The 15,369-nt window shown below is 43.0% G+C and overlaps 1 protein-coding gene across 3 annotated transcripts in view; it reads left to right on the top strand.

Moving 5' to 3' along the window:
* The window catches only part of thsd7aa (thrombospondin, type I, domain containing 7Aa), a 76,677-nt gene that overhangs the window by 35,952 nt on the left and 25,356 nt on the right, over positions 1 to 15,369 (top strand). For all 3 annotated transcript variants that reach the window (XM_027010134.2, XM_027010133.2, XM_027010135.2), the window contains exons 3-7: positions 358 to 606; positions 3,137 to 3,318; positions 6,542 to 6,697; positions 8,338 to 8,541; positions 13,083 to 13,277. In XM_027010134.2, coding sequence (XP_026865935.2) covers positions 358 to 606; positions 3,137 to 3,318; positions 6,542 to 6,697; positions 8,338 to 8,541; positions 13,083 to 13,277 — 986 coding nt within the window. The remainder of the gene's footprint in view (positions 1 to 357; positions 607 to 3,136; positions 3,319 to 6,541; positions 6,698 to 8,337; positions 8,542 to 13,082; positions 13,278 to 15,369) is intronic.

Here is a 15,369-nt window from a genome sequence, read left to right as displayed (position 1 = left end):
GGGGACTATGAAGGTTCTCCATTAACAGAAGAGCAATGAGATACTTGATCCTTGATTCTCTCTAGCTCACCACTACCATGCTGGATCAATGAGCTCTGGAAAGGTGGGCTCCTAAATAAGTGCAAAATTGGAGTTTTCTAATAAACTTCCATAACTTATTAAAGTGTGTTTCCAATTTTAAAAGTCAGAATTTATACTTTGGAGACATCCTTTTCTTGTTAGGCTTTTTAAGGAAAAGTGCTGTACAATAGACCTTATGTAGTAATTCATGAGCATACATGTTTTCATCTTTTGGTTCAAACATAAGACCTGGAGGAAGCTGAGGATTTCTAACAGGCCTGGTTTTCTCTTCTGCAGCCTGTGCCATGAGCAGACCCTTCCTGTGACATACCAAGCCTGTGTTATCACCAAGGACTGTGAGGTGACAGAGTGGTCTGACTGGTCGGCCTGCTCAAAGGAATGCTACGAGCCCAATGGGCCCAAGGGCAAGCGGACGCGTATACGCCGCATCCAGCAGTTCAACGTGGGTGGAGGAACAGAGTGCCCCCACCTGGAGGAGTCTGAGACATGCACCCCTCAGGGTGACGGGATCCTGCCATGCATAGCGTAAGTCACGTGGGCCTTGCTTTTTCACTAAAATCGCAATTCAGCTAGCTTCTTTAGCCAAACAACAACAACAAAAAAACCCTACTGAAAATTACGTTGATTTAAGCCAAGTGCATTGCTTATATCCGAGACACATTGTCTTCTCAGTGGGTTTATTGATGCTGAATGGTTGTTACATGCTGAGGTATGTTTGGTGCTGTAGTAACAGCCATTTGGCCTGGTGTTAACAGTGGGTAGAACAATAATAAGCCTCACTTCATGCCCGTTGTCTGTTGGGGGGCTTTTGTGCAGTTTGTGTGGTGAAAAATACAGATGGAGGGATTAATGGGTGGAGGCGGGGTGGGGTATGGAGGCAGGCCTGTGGGGGCCCACTGGAGGAGCTGAAGGGAGGGGGGGCAGAGGGCTGCCATGCTGGCATGATGCCAGCCTGGATGCGGGAGGTGATGAATGGGGAGTGTCTTAGAGGACAGACCACGCAGCGTCTAATCCAATCCTCAGCACAGATGGTCATTCCGGGCTCCATCGCTCATCAGCATGCCGTACGGAATCCCACAGCCAGCATGGGATGGGAATGTGTGTCAGTCAGAAAATGCCCCAGCTGGACACAGGTCCCACTAAGGTAGCTTGCAAAAGCCAGGAAGGTGATGTCACCTCAGATCCCCATCATACCTTTACAGCTCTGCTGAGAGTTCCTCATGCTGAATGCTGTCACCAGGTCCAGAAACGACTCAAACCTTAGAATATCTCACTTATCTACCTCATGTTCATTATTTTTTTATTTTGAAGGAATACACCAAGATAATTTAACTTTTTTTCAAGACATTTTTCTTTTTCTTTTTTGATAGTTTTTATTTGTTCCATCAGAAACATTAGAAGTTTATTTCCCTTTAAGACATCAAAAATAGTCCCTTAAATCTAATGAAAGGAGAGAAATATTTGCAGGAAGAGTCATGGAGCATACAGGAGATACAGGCAAGTTGCTTGTATGTTTCCTTAATCTAATCTGTGAGGCTATGTCAATAAAAGCAGCAGGGTCCACACAGCCAGGTTAACTATAAGCATAGCCATAATCACAAAACAACAAGAACCACAGGGCTAAAACAAGATCAAAAGGAAGTCTAGATGGCAGGAAAGATTTGTTCAGAAATGCTCAAAAGACTGAGAAGAAAAGCTGGCAGTATATATATGCACAGGCCCTGATGAGTCTACGATTATCTACAGGTGCAGAATTGATGAGTGTTGTCAGAGTGGAGCAATGGGATGGTCAGGATTGGAGTGGCTTCTCACATACAAAAGTGTGTGTGACAGTAGGTGTGAAGCTGTTGGTTACTGAGACTCCTAACCCGGTCCGCATATTTGTCACAATCACTGAACAACAGATTGGTCACTGTGTCATCATATGTGATTCCTGACTCTTCTGTTTTTCTGTTTTTCTCTCTGGGAACTTGTACTTTATTGGATCTTTTAACTGAAATGTCTGGATGTTTCTCATTATATGTTGAAACTATAACAAATGACCATGCATGCCAGAATTGTATGTATTCTGTACACAAACCTGGACACTTTTTGTAGTTATTGTGAGGCTCCATGCTGCCATTAACCTTTCCCCAAGCCCCCTGAAGCTTATCCTCAGGTTTGAACACATCTGCAAAGGCTAAGCAGAGGTCAGCTGTTTATATGCTGGTCTTCAAAGCTCTCCTACAAACAGTGTCTACTGAATTCACACCCACCCATCACTACTTATGCTCTGTTCATCATTAGGACTTCATTTAGACAGAACTCATTTGGTGATGACATTAACAGCAGTGATAACATGAGTCAAGAGGAAAACCTAAATCATTTTGCTTGCATATTTCAGGGACACATCCATTCAAATGAATTAAACAGCATCCAGATCTGAGTTTGTTTTTTATTGTTCCCCTTTTTCTGTCTAATAATCTAATAGAAGTTTTTGATGCTGTAGGCGATTCTCCCCAGTCTCTGACAAACGATTATGATGAAAAATACATAAAAAAAAACATTTAAAAAATACATTAAAAAATACATAAAAAATCAGACAGCATGCAATAAAATTTCCCCCATTAAATATGAGTGAGATGTCTCTCTAATTTTGCCTCCCAAGGAATATGCAGCTCTCTCATTTGTTTGCAGTTCCTCTGCTTGAATCACGCTCTGCTATTATGAACAAACAAAAAGGTGAAGCCCAGGCACTAGACGTGCTGTAGCTCAATAATAAAGCTTTGACTGAAACTGAGTAGCCCTAAACTAGTCTGTCTGAGAGTAAACTACCTTCATAGCCCCACTTCATAGCAGGAGAACTGCTGTGGCATTCACATACACAGTAGGACGAAGGCCACAGGGTGTCCTTTCATGTCTACTATGGGAAGTAAGACAAGGGGATGGCAAAATCCCCTGTGCTGGATTTACACCTAGTACTCAGGTGTCAGATTTTGCTGTGGGAGATGATTAGAAGAGTAAATGAGATTGGTAATATTCCTCCAACACTCACTCTCTCTCTCACTCTATACAGTTATACCTGGAAGACCACGGAGTGGAGTGAATGCCGGGTGGATGTGCTCCTCAGCCAACAGGACCGTCGTCGGGGCAACCAGACAGGGCTATGCGGAGGTGGGATCCAGAATAGGGAGGTGTACTGTGTTCAGGCTCCCTCTGACTTCCAATCCAACCTCAACTCCCTCAAGAGCAAAGAAGGTAACCTTTACACCTGACTGCTTTATGCAAACAACCCAGGCATAATGACAGACACTAACTTGATCATAGATCATAGATGGTTCTCAGAGGCAACTGGGCTTGACAACTTGTATAAATGCCTGCTGTTTGGTTTGCATCTCTCCAACCTCCTCCACCTAAAATGTAGCTGAGGCTGCCTGAAGTTCTTAGGCTCCTGGCACACGTGCTAACGTAGTGGGCAGAAGCTCACTCCTCCAGCTCTGTTAGCACTGCCCATTAGGAACACAACAGCAGGTGCTGTCTCAGCTCATGTAGAAATCATAGACAAAAATAAAAATGTAAATGAGAGAGTAATTATCTTGAATACTCTTTTCAGATCATGGCATTTTGTACAAATTTTGATTCTGAGAAAAAGATGTGAATCGCTAGATGTGTATTGCTTCCATCTACCTGTCATCTGAATCTGGGTTATAGGTATAATTAAAGAAAATAAAGATATATAAAGTTATATGTTCATGCTGTCTTTGTTGCTTTGGTATTTTAGTACATTAATGCCACCTAAAATTAAATAAATTGAAAACATACATACACATACACACACTCATTATGTATGATGTGACATAGCCAAAGAGGTCCCCGTAACCCCATGCTGGGCACTGAAGCTGGTAGCATGCCTGCACTCTTTCTCAGACTGACACGCAGAGTCTCCTGCCATCTGCTCTGTCCGCTGATCCAGTGACCTCTCACAAGACTTATTCAGATGGCCACAGCTGCTCCCTATCCATGAGCCAGTGCAGGTTCCTCCAGAGAGATAGAGAGAGAGAACACTACATGAGAAGAGATCTGTTCAAATAGCAACATGTCTGTAATCTGTACCTCTCCACTGAGCAGTGCTGCTCCCAGCAGGGCTGCTGCCTTGGCCCTGAACAGGTTGAAAGGGCTGGGCATCACCGCCTGCCTCAGTGAGGTGCCAGTTGTGGCTTGTTGATGAGATGCATAGCAAGCATGCGGGGAGCACTGACACATGTACAGACACACTTGTGATTTTCTTGTCTTTATGATATGAACTTCAGAATCCTGGTATACTGCATGAGTCTCCTTTCCTCACTTCTTCTATCTTTTGGACCCATCTGATATGACTCTTCTTTCTCTCCATTATTTTGGGCTTGTTAAACCACACAGATTTTTTTGGTTCAACAGGGAACCTTAAGTTAACAGCAGGGGTTGCGTGTAATTGACCATGTCAGGGTAATATACTGCTGTGCTGATTTATTCACAGATCTTTATATTAATGTGAAGCAATTATGGAATGCAGATTCACATAACGCCAAGCAGTATGTTTTATGCCAAATCAATCTGATCATTTTCTATCAGCAATGACGGCTAAATGCTCTAGTAGGACATTCTGGAGGCTAGCCACATCTCCCCCCCCCCCCATGTTTTGCACTGCAGTATTTAACATGCTCAGTAGGCTCGATAATCATTGTGATCCCCATATGTGTTGATGCCATGGGAATAGGAAAGCTTTTTTTGAACCACAAATCTGATCCAGTCATTTGAGGATTAATGCCGGATTCCCGAGCTCAGAGTATGAATATGCATAAAATGGTGCTGGAAAGCAGTCGTGCTTTTTGCATTTCAAAAGCAGCTCACAGTGCTTTGCTCTGCCAGTGGAGATGGCATTCCTTCCCGTGCCCTGCTCTGCCATTCGTGCTGGTTGTGGCACGAGCAGGAGAGGGCAAAGTGAGAGATTTCCTGTCTCAGTGGGGGGGGCTGCTGATTGCCAGATGCCAGATGTTTCAGTCTTTATCCATTAACACAGCCCCGGATGCAGAGAGCCGGAGTGCGAGAAAGCAAGGCAGTGTTTAAGCAACGGCACCACTGATGTTCATTAGTTCCACCCTGGCTGTGTTTCCACCCTGACTGTAATCGAAGTGGCACCCTGTTGAGGGGCCTGCACGAGTGGTTCAGCACGATGACTGTTTATGCCGCTGCCATGCAGATCTCCATGGTGGGTGCATGGAGTTATTGATGACGATGGTGATGATGATGACGGTGGTCCTGCACATGCACTGGTGCCTGGGGGCAAGGGCCCGATGGGACAGTGACACCCTAATTAGGCTGCGTGAGCCCTAGGTGGCAAAGCCTGAACCATCTGGCCTCTGCGCAAGCCATGTGCCAACTGAGCAAAGTCAGGCAGCAAGGAGAGAGTCATTAATCAGGCTAGGTTAATGGGACCCATAGCAGGGGCTCATAGAGACTCACGACCAGAGGCAGGCCTTTGTAAATCGGAATGCAAGACAATCACATACTTGAAAAGCAAAGACAAATAGGACATTGGATTCAACTAAATTAAATAATACATTTTTCCAGAGCTTATTTGTTCTACAGTCTCTTTAGGGGTGATGCGTTTGCTCTGTTTTCAGATGAGTTCATTCTGAATTTGGTGTGATGCTTGGATAATGGATCATAGCATTAGTTAATTTGAAAACACACTTTTAAACTCACTTAAACAAGCTTAGTCTAACAATTTCTTTGATTACCTTTATTCATGAGTTATTTAGGAATTAATAATTGTCTTGAAAGCTCATTTTATTTTACACATCTTAACCACCCCACCTCCCCCAAACACACACACACACACACACACACACACTCACACACACACACACACACACACACACACACACACACACACACACACACACACACACACACACACACACATTTTTACAACCAGCTCCATCAAGGCACACACCTTTTGGTCACACAGAGCAATTTGCATGTGAATGAAGTTAGGATCTGTCATGGGGACATCCATCAGAGCTGTGACCTTGCATAAAGTCACCTACTGTGCTGTAGACATGCACACACAAGAAGCTAAAAATAAAATGGAAAAAATAATGCACTTAAAATATATTTTAAAAAAATGAAATGTGGTGGATGTGTCTCTGGATATAAAAATAAAAAACAAAAAATACATTTAAGGTAGATTAAGTGATGCATTCTCTGCCTTAATTCCATTGAGCCACAATGAGTAATGGGTTGATAATCATTTTTTAATGTGTACCTTAAGAAATGTTTAAACTTGACTTATCACTGCACATTAACATGTCTCCAAGTACATTGTAAAATAAAACTAGTATGTCCATCACACACAGAGATCAAATGATCAGCAGTGTAGTACCTCTGCACTAGAGCTCCATGTCAGCCTGCTGTATACATGCATTTCATTTCTCCACAGCTTCGCGGCCGGTGAACAGCGACCTGTGTATAGGGCTTCCTCCCAACACCACTCAGCTGTGTCACATCCCATGTCCAGTGGAGTGTGAGGTCTCTTCCTGGAGTGCCTGGGGACCCTGCACGTTTGAGAACTGTCAGGACCAGAGCTCCAAGAAAGGTGAATTCCGCTACAAACTGGAGCTGCACTATGTATTTAATGCTTTGCTGTAATGTCCTGGGCCACTTCAATGCACTCATTCACTGCATTCATGGTAAGGCAATGGATCAGGGGGCTTTTCTTTAAGTGTTAAACATCATGTGCCTCATCATGAGCTCCTTGAACTGTGTCACCTTCAGTGTCTGTGTTATGGTGCTTATCGGAATCTGCACGTCCCCAAAAGCCTTGAGGCTACCAGACACAGATTAAGGGTTAAAGGGGTTAAAAAAGATAAGAAAAGGGGTTTTTCCTCTTTTGTGTGTCCTTCATGGAGAGAAGACGTGTGATTGACAAATGGAGAAGGAAGTAAATAAAAGCTGCTCGCATCCCCTTTGCTGGTTCTCACAGTCAGTGCTGGTCCAGCGATGAAGCTGCCATGCTGTCTGCCTGCCTCGTTCATCACGCCGGCGACAGCAACCTGTGCAGCGGTTAATGTGTATTGACTCTCTCCTAATGAAGCGACTCAAATGGCTAGAACTGGAACAAATTCTCCGCCGTGTATTTTAATGATGGATTCCCTCCCTATATCCATCTTGCATGCTCCTTCTTCCGATACTCATGCTCTACAGCATACGCCTGCACATTCGGGAGGCAGCATGCTCTGGTGCTCACATCCGGATATGCGCTCATCTCCCCAGATGCCATGGGCTACGGGACTGGAGCGGGGTGCTTTGTCTTTTTGTGTTGCACATGTGTCTCATAGAACTGGGATCTCAGAGCAACAGAGACATTGGTGTGTCTCAGACATTATAACTTTAGTTATCTTCCTTTGAAGGGATCCAAATGTGTTTATGTTTGTCCTTCAAAAACTTATAAATAGTTGTTTGTAATTACTAATCTAATTTGTACTAATAGTATTTATTTTCTAGTAAGACTTGCATTAACATTGACACACAAATGATGTGTTCATGTGCTCCAGGAACACTACTGCAGGGTCATGGCCCCCCAGTGCTCATTAAGTCATAGAGATTCTAGTAATGGAGCATCACCCAGTGCTGGGCATTTTAAAGGGAATCAGGCAGAGTAGTGTCACACACACACACACACACACACACACACACACATCCTCTAGATCTGTTTAGCAGCACATGACACAATCTCCTCCACCCCTCTTTGTTTTTCTAACACAATGACCTTTGTTTCGACCACAAGGCTGAAAAAATGCCAGTGGGGAGAGAAGTACAGAAATAATCAGAGAGATGGACACCTTGGCCATCTTGGTCCTGCAGACCCCTTCTGACTCCCTCTGGTCCTGCTTATCAGCTCCAGACAGCAGAAGATTAGACCCAGGGATTAGACCCAGGGACTGGTGAGCTGTAGGGTGGGGGCTCACTACAGTGACCTTTGGCCAACACCAGGTTCAGCCTCACATACCCCGCATTCCAAGGCTGTACTGTATTAATGATTTGCTAAACATGTTAGTCTCCTTGGAGGGAAGCTGTAATGAATGAAGAATAATAATAATTATGTTTAGCAGTTCCAGTAATTTCCTTTGTCTTCTCTGCCTAATGGGCTGTCGAGTTAAATGTGGTATGATTGGGGGACAGGGAGTGCTGGGTGACTAATGAGCCATTCTTCCCATGTGCCTGCGCTTATGGCAGGTTTCAAACTGAGGAAGAGGAAGGTTCTGAACGAGCCGACGGGTGGCGCAGGAAACTGCCCCCACCTGACGGAAGCTATACCATGTGAGGAACCCAGCTGCTACGACTGGTTGCTGGTGAGGCTGGAAGAATGTATTCCTGATAATAACAGAGAGTGTGGACCCGGTACCCAGAACCCACAAGTACAATGCATCAACAGCGATGGTAAGAATCTCCCACGTACAAGAAAATTGTTTTAGAGCAGAAAAAGTGAAGCGATGGTTTCAGGGCACTGTAACTAAAACTAGTCTCCAGGTGTTATGAGTCATTCCATAGAAACAAATCATTTTAATTAAACAGCATTTTATACAATCCCAGTAGAGATGCTCAGGGCCCATTTTGTGGCTACCTTTGGCTGAAAATGCAGTGACAAATCCAGACTGTTCAGTTCTTGCGCAGATAAATGTGCTCATGAACTCCATCCATAGGCCCTTTGTTCTGATCTGCTACCCAATGGGGTAATTGCTGTTTTTATTGTAGCTGCTGGTAGTAGCCCTCTTTGTTCGAGTGGCCAAAGGTGGGGGGGGGGAGTTCAGAGCAATGAGCGGTGTGTTTGCTGGCTTGTACCACTCTACACCCCATGCCTCATGTGCGATTGCAGTCTGCTTTCTAACTGGCCCAAAGGCTCTGGGCTGTTCACCAGTGTTCAGTCATTATCGGGCTGAGTGAATAGCTACAAGGCAGTGTGGCTGAGCTACGCAGGCGCCATCTGTGAGATCAGAAAAGCACATGCTTTTCCTAGGGACAAACACATACCTATAACTGTGGTAAATAGCTTACAGCACAGTCATCCATGGACAAGGAGTTGCTTTTCAGTAGCTCACACTGAATAGTGGCACATAAGGCAGAGGGGAAGATGTTTACTCAACCCACATTCCCCCCAAACCCTACTATTATCACTACCAGGTCCCTTTGACAAACACACACACACACACACACACACACACACATACTTACGCAGACAAGCTCCATGATAATAGCAAGCGGACATAAATATTACAACACTGCCTCTGGGGCATTGTCCTGTAGGTCTTTAGTGATAAATTCTTCAGCCTTATTCAGGTTTAATCATGTGTGTTCAACTGTTTCTATCCACAGTAACATGGAGGCCTGAAAGGTGGTCTTCTCAAGCTTCATTTTTTTTCTCAGCTCTTAGCTTTAAGTGCATCTCGGGGAAGTCAGACACCCAGACACGTTGCACTAATGCATTTTTAATGGGATTTTGTGGATGAATGTTTTGGTCGGCTTGATGAAAGACCAGTAGGAGGGATAGGGAAAAATGTATTGCAGTTTAATTGGAATTCTAATTTAACCAATCTAATTAATTTAATCTAATACAGAATAGAGCAGCATAGCTGATTGAATGATTCAACAAAGTGAAAAATTAATTTTGAATGACTGAAACAGGAGGATATAAATGTATTGTAGTTGAATAGATTAATTCAGTACAATTTATCAGAAAGAAATAAACTTAGATGATGGTGAATTTGAGGAAGATCATTATCACACTGTTACGATAGAAATGCCAGCTCTGTGACGTCTGTGGTTTTTCTGGTAAAATGTGTCACTGAAACAGGGGCACATTAATGAATGAATTCTAAGTGTGTGCACTGTGATTGTACTTCACATCTGCAGATTTCTCTCCTTGTTTAAGAGAATTTTGATGTGCAGACATAGCAATTACCAGGAAATTCGACCTCAGCATGCACACAGCTAATGAGCACCCAAGGGAGGGAGAAAGAGAGATAGAAGAGAGATTGAGAAAGAGAAGGATGGAGAGATAGGAGAGAGAGAGGGAGGGAGAAATAGTGAGCACACAGATGTGTGCGCATCTCAATCAGAGTCTCATAATCGCTGTCCCCATTTCTCGCCAGCTGAGAGTCCTACTGCCTGTGTCTCAGCTGTTGCCGTAGTGATGACTACTCCCCCGTGCAACTCAAAGGAATAACATCATTTTTTATTTCTCCATAGTACAGCCCTGCACTTATGACATTCCTTGTATGTCCTATTTCTATTAGACGTCTCTATTAAACTGACTTATGTTCTTGGAAGACCGTCACATCTGAGAGCGTATTTAGAATACCCCAATGCATATAGAATGCTCATTATTTGACCACCTTTTCCACACGTGATATATTGAAATATGATAAGTATACTAAAAGCTGGTCATAGAGACATTTAACATGTTCAAAGTGGTGCCTATGGGGATTCTTTTTTATTTCGTGGATGGAGGAATACAGAGTATGAAAACTTGAAAACACTAGCATTTCAAACAATATTTATTATTGCCTCTTTCCATGGGTCTGCCTCCCATGGCTGAGAGTTTGTTGTAGTTTAAATCTAGGTACATTGCTTTAGAGAGAAATAATAGGATTTGTCCAAAGTCACTCCTCTTTCTCTTTGTCCTCCCTCATATTCAGTGAGACATTGAACGTGGTGTTCTGTCCTCTGTGTTCGCTCCATCTTATGAATGAAATTAAAGCTCAGCACACCTCAAAGTCAGCTTGAATTTATCCAAGCCTGCTTTCTCCAGATTAATCTCCTCTGGACGTGACAACCCCCACCCCCCAAAAAATGAACAATGTCAGACGGTGTCTAGTACTTTTCTATTGACAATACATGCATGCAGGTGATGAGGGATTTTCAGAAATCTGTGCTATATAAACTGATAACATCAAACATTTATAGAACTGTAAATGTCACAAACATGTACCTGATATATCAAATTATGTATAAAGATCGTTTTAGAAATGCTTTATTTTAGATATGACTAGTGATTTAAAAAACAAATAAGTTTATTATTCTGGATAGAGATATTCAAATTTAATTCCTGATACAAATGTTTGTAACATATGTTAAAGTATCTATTGACCTTTTCTGCTTTTAATGAGAAACTGTCACAAAAGAGAGAGAAAATTGTCCTTAAGAAAATCATCAATGTCAAACAAGAGATGTAATGATTTTCCCCTGCCATGGAAGGCTTCCTCTTGGATGTGGATCCACATCTACAGCAGAAGGAGGACTAACTGCCTCCCAGCTGTCCTGTCCTCATCCCTCTCATGTCCCTGGGCCTCCTGGCCCTCCTGGCCCTCCTGGCCCTTTATTGATTCCTGTTGTCTGCTGCTGATGAGAATAGATCTGGGTTATCCCACAGGGTCCCACCATGTCATCCAATGCTGTGACTTTTATTGTCAGTGTTTGGGATTTTTTTAGTGGTCCTTTCTGACCAAGGCAGGGTGGGGTATGACTAATCAATTCAGGACCCCATACAGAGCCTAAGTGGGGCTGGTTTCCAAAATAAGGTCTTTCAGATGACCTCAGTGTGGACCACCTGTTTTTTTTAGTGGTCTAATAATTAATCCTTTTTTGGTCTTTTTGAGAACCAATATCTTTGGTATGCGTTTGGTAGATTTTATTAGCACATGATGAGGATTTTATTAGCCCAGCAAAATGGATGGTCTCCCAGGGCACTTTATGGTCTTCCTGGTTTAGCCCTAAGATAAACCTTTCTGTGCTAACACAGTGTGGGACAGAGGTGCGATTGCCACTTATGTTGCTGTGAAAAGGCTCTTAGCTTGACTGGAGTGTACATGACTTCATTCATGCCTCCAACAGCTCTCCGGTGTCTATGTCTGCCACATCCATTTCCTGCGAATCCAAGCTGAGAAGCAAGATAATGCAGAATTCATGTCCATGGCTGGGAGTGAACTACAGTTGAACCTACTCCCTGTACTTTTGGGCTTTTCTACTGCATTAGACTGCACATTAAGGAAATATATTCAAGATATATGTGCATATTAGAGCTGTTTCATTCTTAGTATGGTATCCAGGTATATTAGAGCTCCTGAATATGCAGATTTTATGTAAGAACACCTATATGCTTATATATGCACTATTCATGTGTTAGAAAGAACACCTATATGCATATAGAAGACCTATATGCATATATATGCACTATTCTTTTGTTGAAAGCTGAAAGCTTATTAAGACATGAATGTGTTTCTGCAGTGCATAAGTAGAGCATTGCATGTAGTAAAGAGGACATGGGATTAGATTGTGAGTGCAGTACCAATTTCCTGTGTGGTCTGACATCTCAAATGTAGAGCATACCCTGACAAACTAGACCATCAAAACACATTTTGGTAAGATTTCTGAAGGGCATTGTTTAGAAGGCTACATAAGCCCTTCATAAGAGACATTAATGCACATATAAACATCTATGTACATAAACATTTATAAGCATCCACTGTCATAAAAACTTTTGTCAACTTTGACAAATTAGGTCAAGTGACAGATTTTTGGTTATATTAGAATGTGTCATAACACTCGGTGGGAAAAAATGACATCACAAATTATAACCAGTGTTAGTTTGGTATGTCAGGGTGACAGCTTACCATGTAAAGCTGCTACCAAAAAATATTGATTGAGGACATAAAAAAAAAGCTCTGAACTATATCCTGTACTGTTGTAACAATCACATGGAAAACTATTGTGTAACATAGTTTAGTGAAGTTTTTTACACTGACAGTTTTAATTAATGATAGATTTCTGTGCATTTTAATTAGCCATTAAAACAAACTATAACATGTGGGCTATATTCTGTGTGCAGATTGCTTTAAAATGACAGCAGTACATTTTTGTATGGCTATATTACCATGTTTATTTCAAGTGCTGATTATATTTGGCTCCACGCTTGCCATACTCAGGTGAGTTTGTGGACATGCAGCTGTGTCGTGATGCCATCCTGCCCATACCTGTGCTGTGCGAGGTGCCCTGCCTGAGGGACTGTGTGCTGAGCCCCTGGACGTCCTGGTCACTCTGCTCACACACCTGCTCGGGCAAGAACACAGAGGGCAAGCAGACACGGGCACGCTCCATTCTGGCCTATAGTGCTGGAGAGGGTGGGTGACGCTCTGGCCTTCCGGCCCCCAGTTTCTCTGCCTTTCTCCTTTTTCTCCTTTTTATCTGAATATCTTTTCCCTCCATCTCTTCCTGTTTCAATCTGCTTTAAGTTTAATGTCACCTATGTTCTTCCACAGCCACTTGAAAAGCTCAAGCTCAGTTATCACTGAGGCAAAATAAATGTTATAGTGCAAAGATTAATACACATTTCATGTAACCATACTACAGTAAGGGTTATATAGTTATTAGACATTAAATGTTTCTCACTGAAACACTTCAATATAGGACTCTCTAAATTCTAAATGCTTAGAATTTTTCTAAAGGTGTTTCGTATGTTCTAAATGTTCTTCTTCCCTTTGGTGTAATTTGTAGGTTTGTAGCCATTGATGCACAATTAGTAGGTAAGACCTGAAGTGTGAATATCTAGTGCAGCCATGCCCTGCTGTGCTTGTTCAGCACTGTTCCACATTAGAAGCTGTGCAAAAACCCTGGGCAGGCAAGGTAATGAGTATCTCTAAGTGTTAAGTGATTCAAACCTCAGGTGGGCCAGACTGGGGGAGCGAGTGTCTGATTTGTAATGGAGTGATGGTGAAGAGAGCGCCTCAAGGTGCAAGCCTGTTCCTCCAAGCTGTCACTCACCAGCCAGGATTCCATTTGCACAAATATGCTGTTTGAGAGAGTATGGCCTGTGCCGACGTCTAAGAACAAATCAGCTTGGCTTCATTTTATATCATAGCTATCAATTTAATGGTCACACAGGTGTCTCCACTCCACTATGTCTTCCAGACTAGAACAGGTCACAGTCAAGAGCAGCATATTCAATACAGCTGTGGTGGGAGGGAAGCAGCTCAATACATTATGGATTTAGCACGTGGATGTGTGATTGTTCATGCAGTGTGATGGACTTTGCACGTGTGGGGGAGGTGAGACCCGACAGTGCTGCGTTGAGCGCTTGATTAGGCTTCAAATGGCTTGGCAGAGCACGTCCAAAATGGATGACGAGCATCTGACAAAGCAGGCGTGGACTGAGTACAGCATGAAGCTAGCACCTGCCATCTGGCTCCAGACGCGGCAGCAGGAGAGGTGTGCGTAAGGTCGGAATTGGTTCTGTGACTGCGCCCACATGGGCCAGCTAAGGATGAGCACCAAGAGGCTGCCTTTGGTTTCGCTGTGAGTGGGACAGAGCCCCTGGCATCGGCGTAAGTAATTACACCAAGCTATGTACGAATGCAAAGGATTAGCCTTCATCTAAGTAGAAGGTCACTAAATAATAGAAGGCAGAGTTAATCCTCATGTGAAACTATTTGATGCCAGAATGGTTTTCTGGGGCAGTGCTGCAAGGGTCCAATGACCTGCCTTATTACAGTACAAGATACTGTAGAGGCTCAGTAATGGTGTGTAAAGAAGAGCTTTTGTCTTTCTGCTCTTTTGCGGTCATTATGCCCAGTCTTCCTCATAGCTCTGTGCAAGCCTTTTTTAATGATCCCAGCAAACCTGATGAGGCATGCGATAATGGTTGATAATTTGTTTATAAATGACCTATAGCAGGACATTATCCTTCCCCGCTACAAAGGATAAGTCAATTATTTGTTATTTCCAGTTGCTCCTGAAGGAGAACCTGTTAATATACAGTTCATACATTTTTCTCACTCCAGCATTGATTGTGCTGTGGTCAGTAATGGCTGACCTCTTAGTCCCTTTGCCCTGGCGACTTGGCTGTAGTCTAGGCTGTAGGGGTTGTGAAAGGCCCAGCTGGGCAGCCCGTGTCATTCCTCTGCTCCCTGGCAGGGCTCTCTGCGGTATCTTTTAAGATGGGCAAGTTCGTTGTCTCAACATCACATGCTGCAGGTGGATGATAAACTTAAGGGAAGTTCATGTTATAAATTGTTAACGCTAGCTATCAACACATAGAGTCATTATGAATTAATAACACACACATTTCTAAGTAAACAGCACACAGATTAGTAAAGTATTAGACACGGTAGAACACTTTTTTTCTATTTGAGTTTGTCTGATTTCATCTGACTAATCAAAAAAGGACATTTTCCAGTTCCACTCTATTACATTAATTGGATAAAGAACAAAGTACCA

Source organism: Electrophorus electricus, chromosome 8 (assembly GCF_013358815.1).
Source record: "Electrophorus electricus isolate fEleEle1 chromosome 8, fEleEle1.pri, whole genome shotgun sequence".
Classification (NCBI taxonomy): Eukaryota; Metazoa; Chordata; class Actinopteri; order Gymnotiformes; family Gymnotidae; genus Electrophorus; species Electrophorus electricus.
This window is presented reverse-complemented; position numbering and strand designations above follow the sequence as displayed.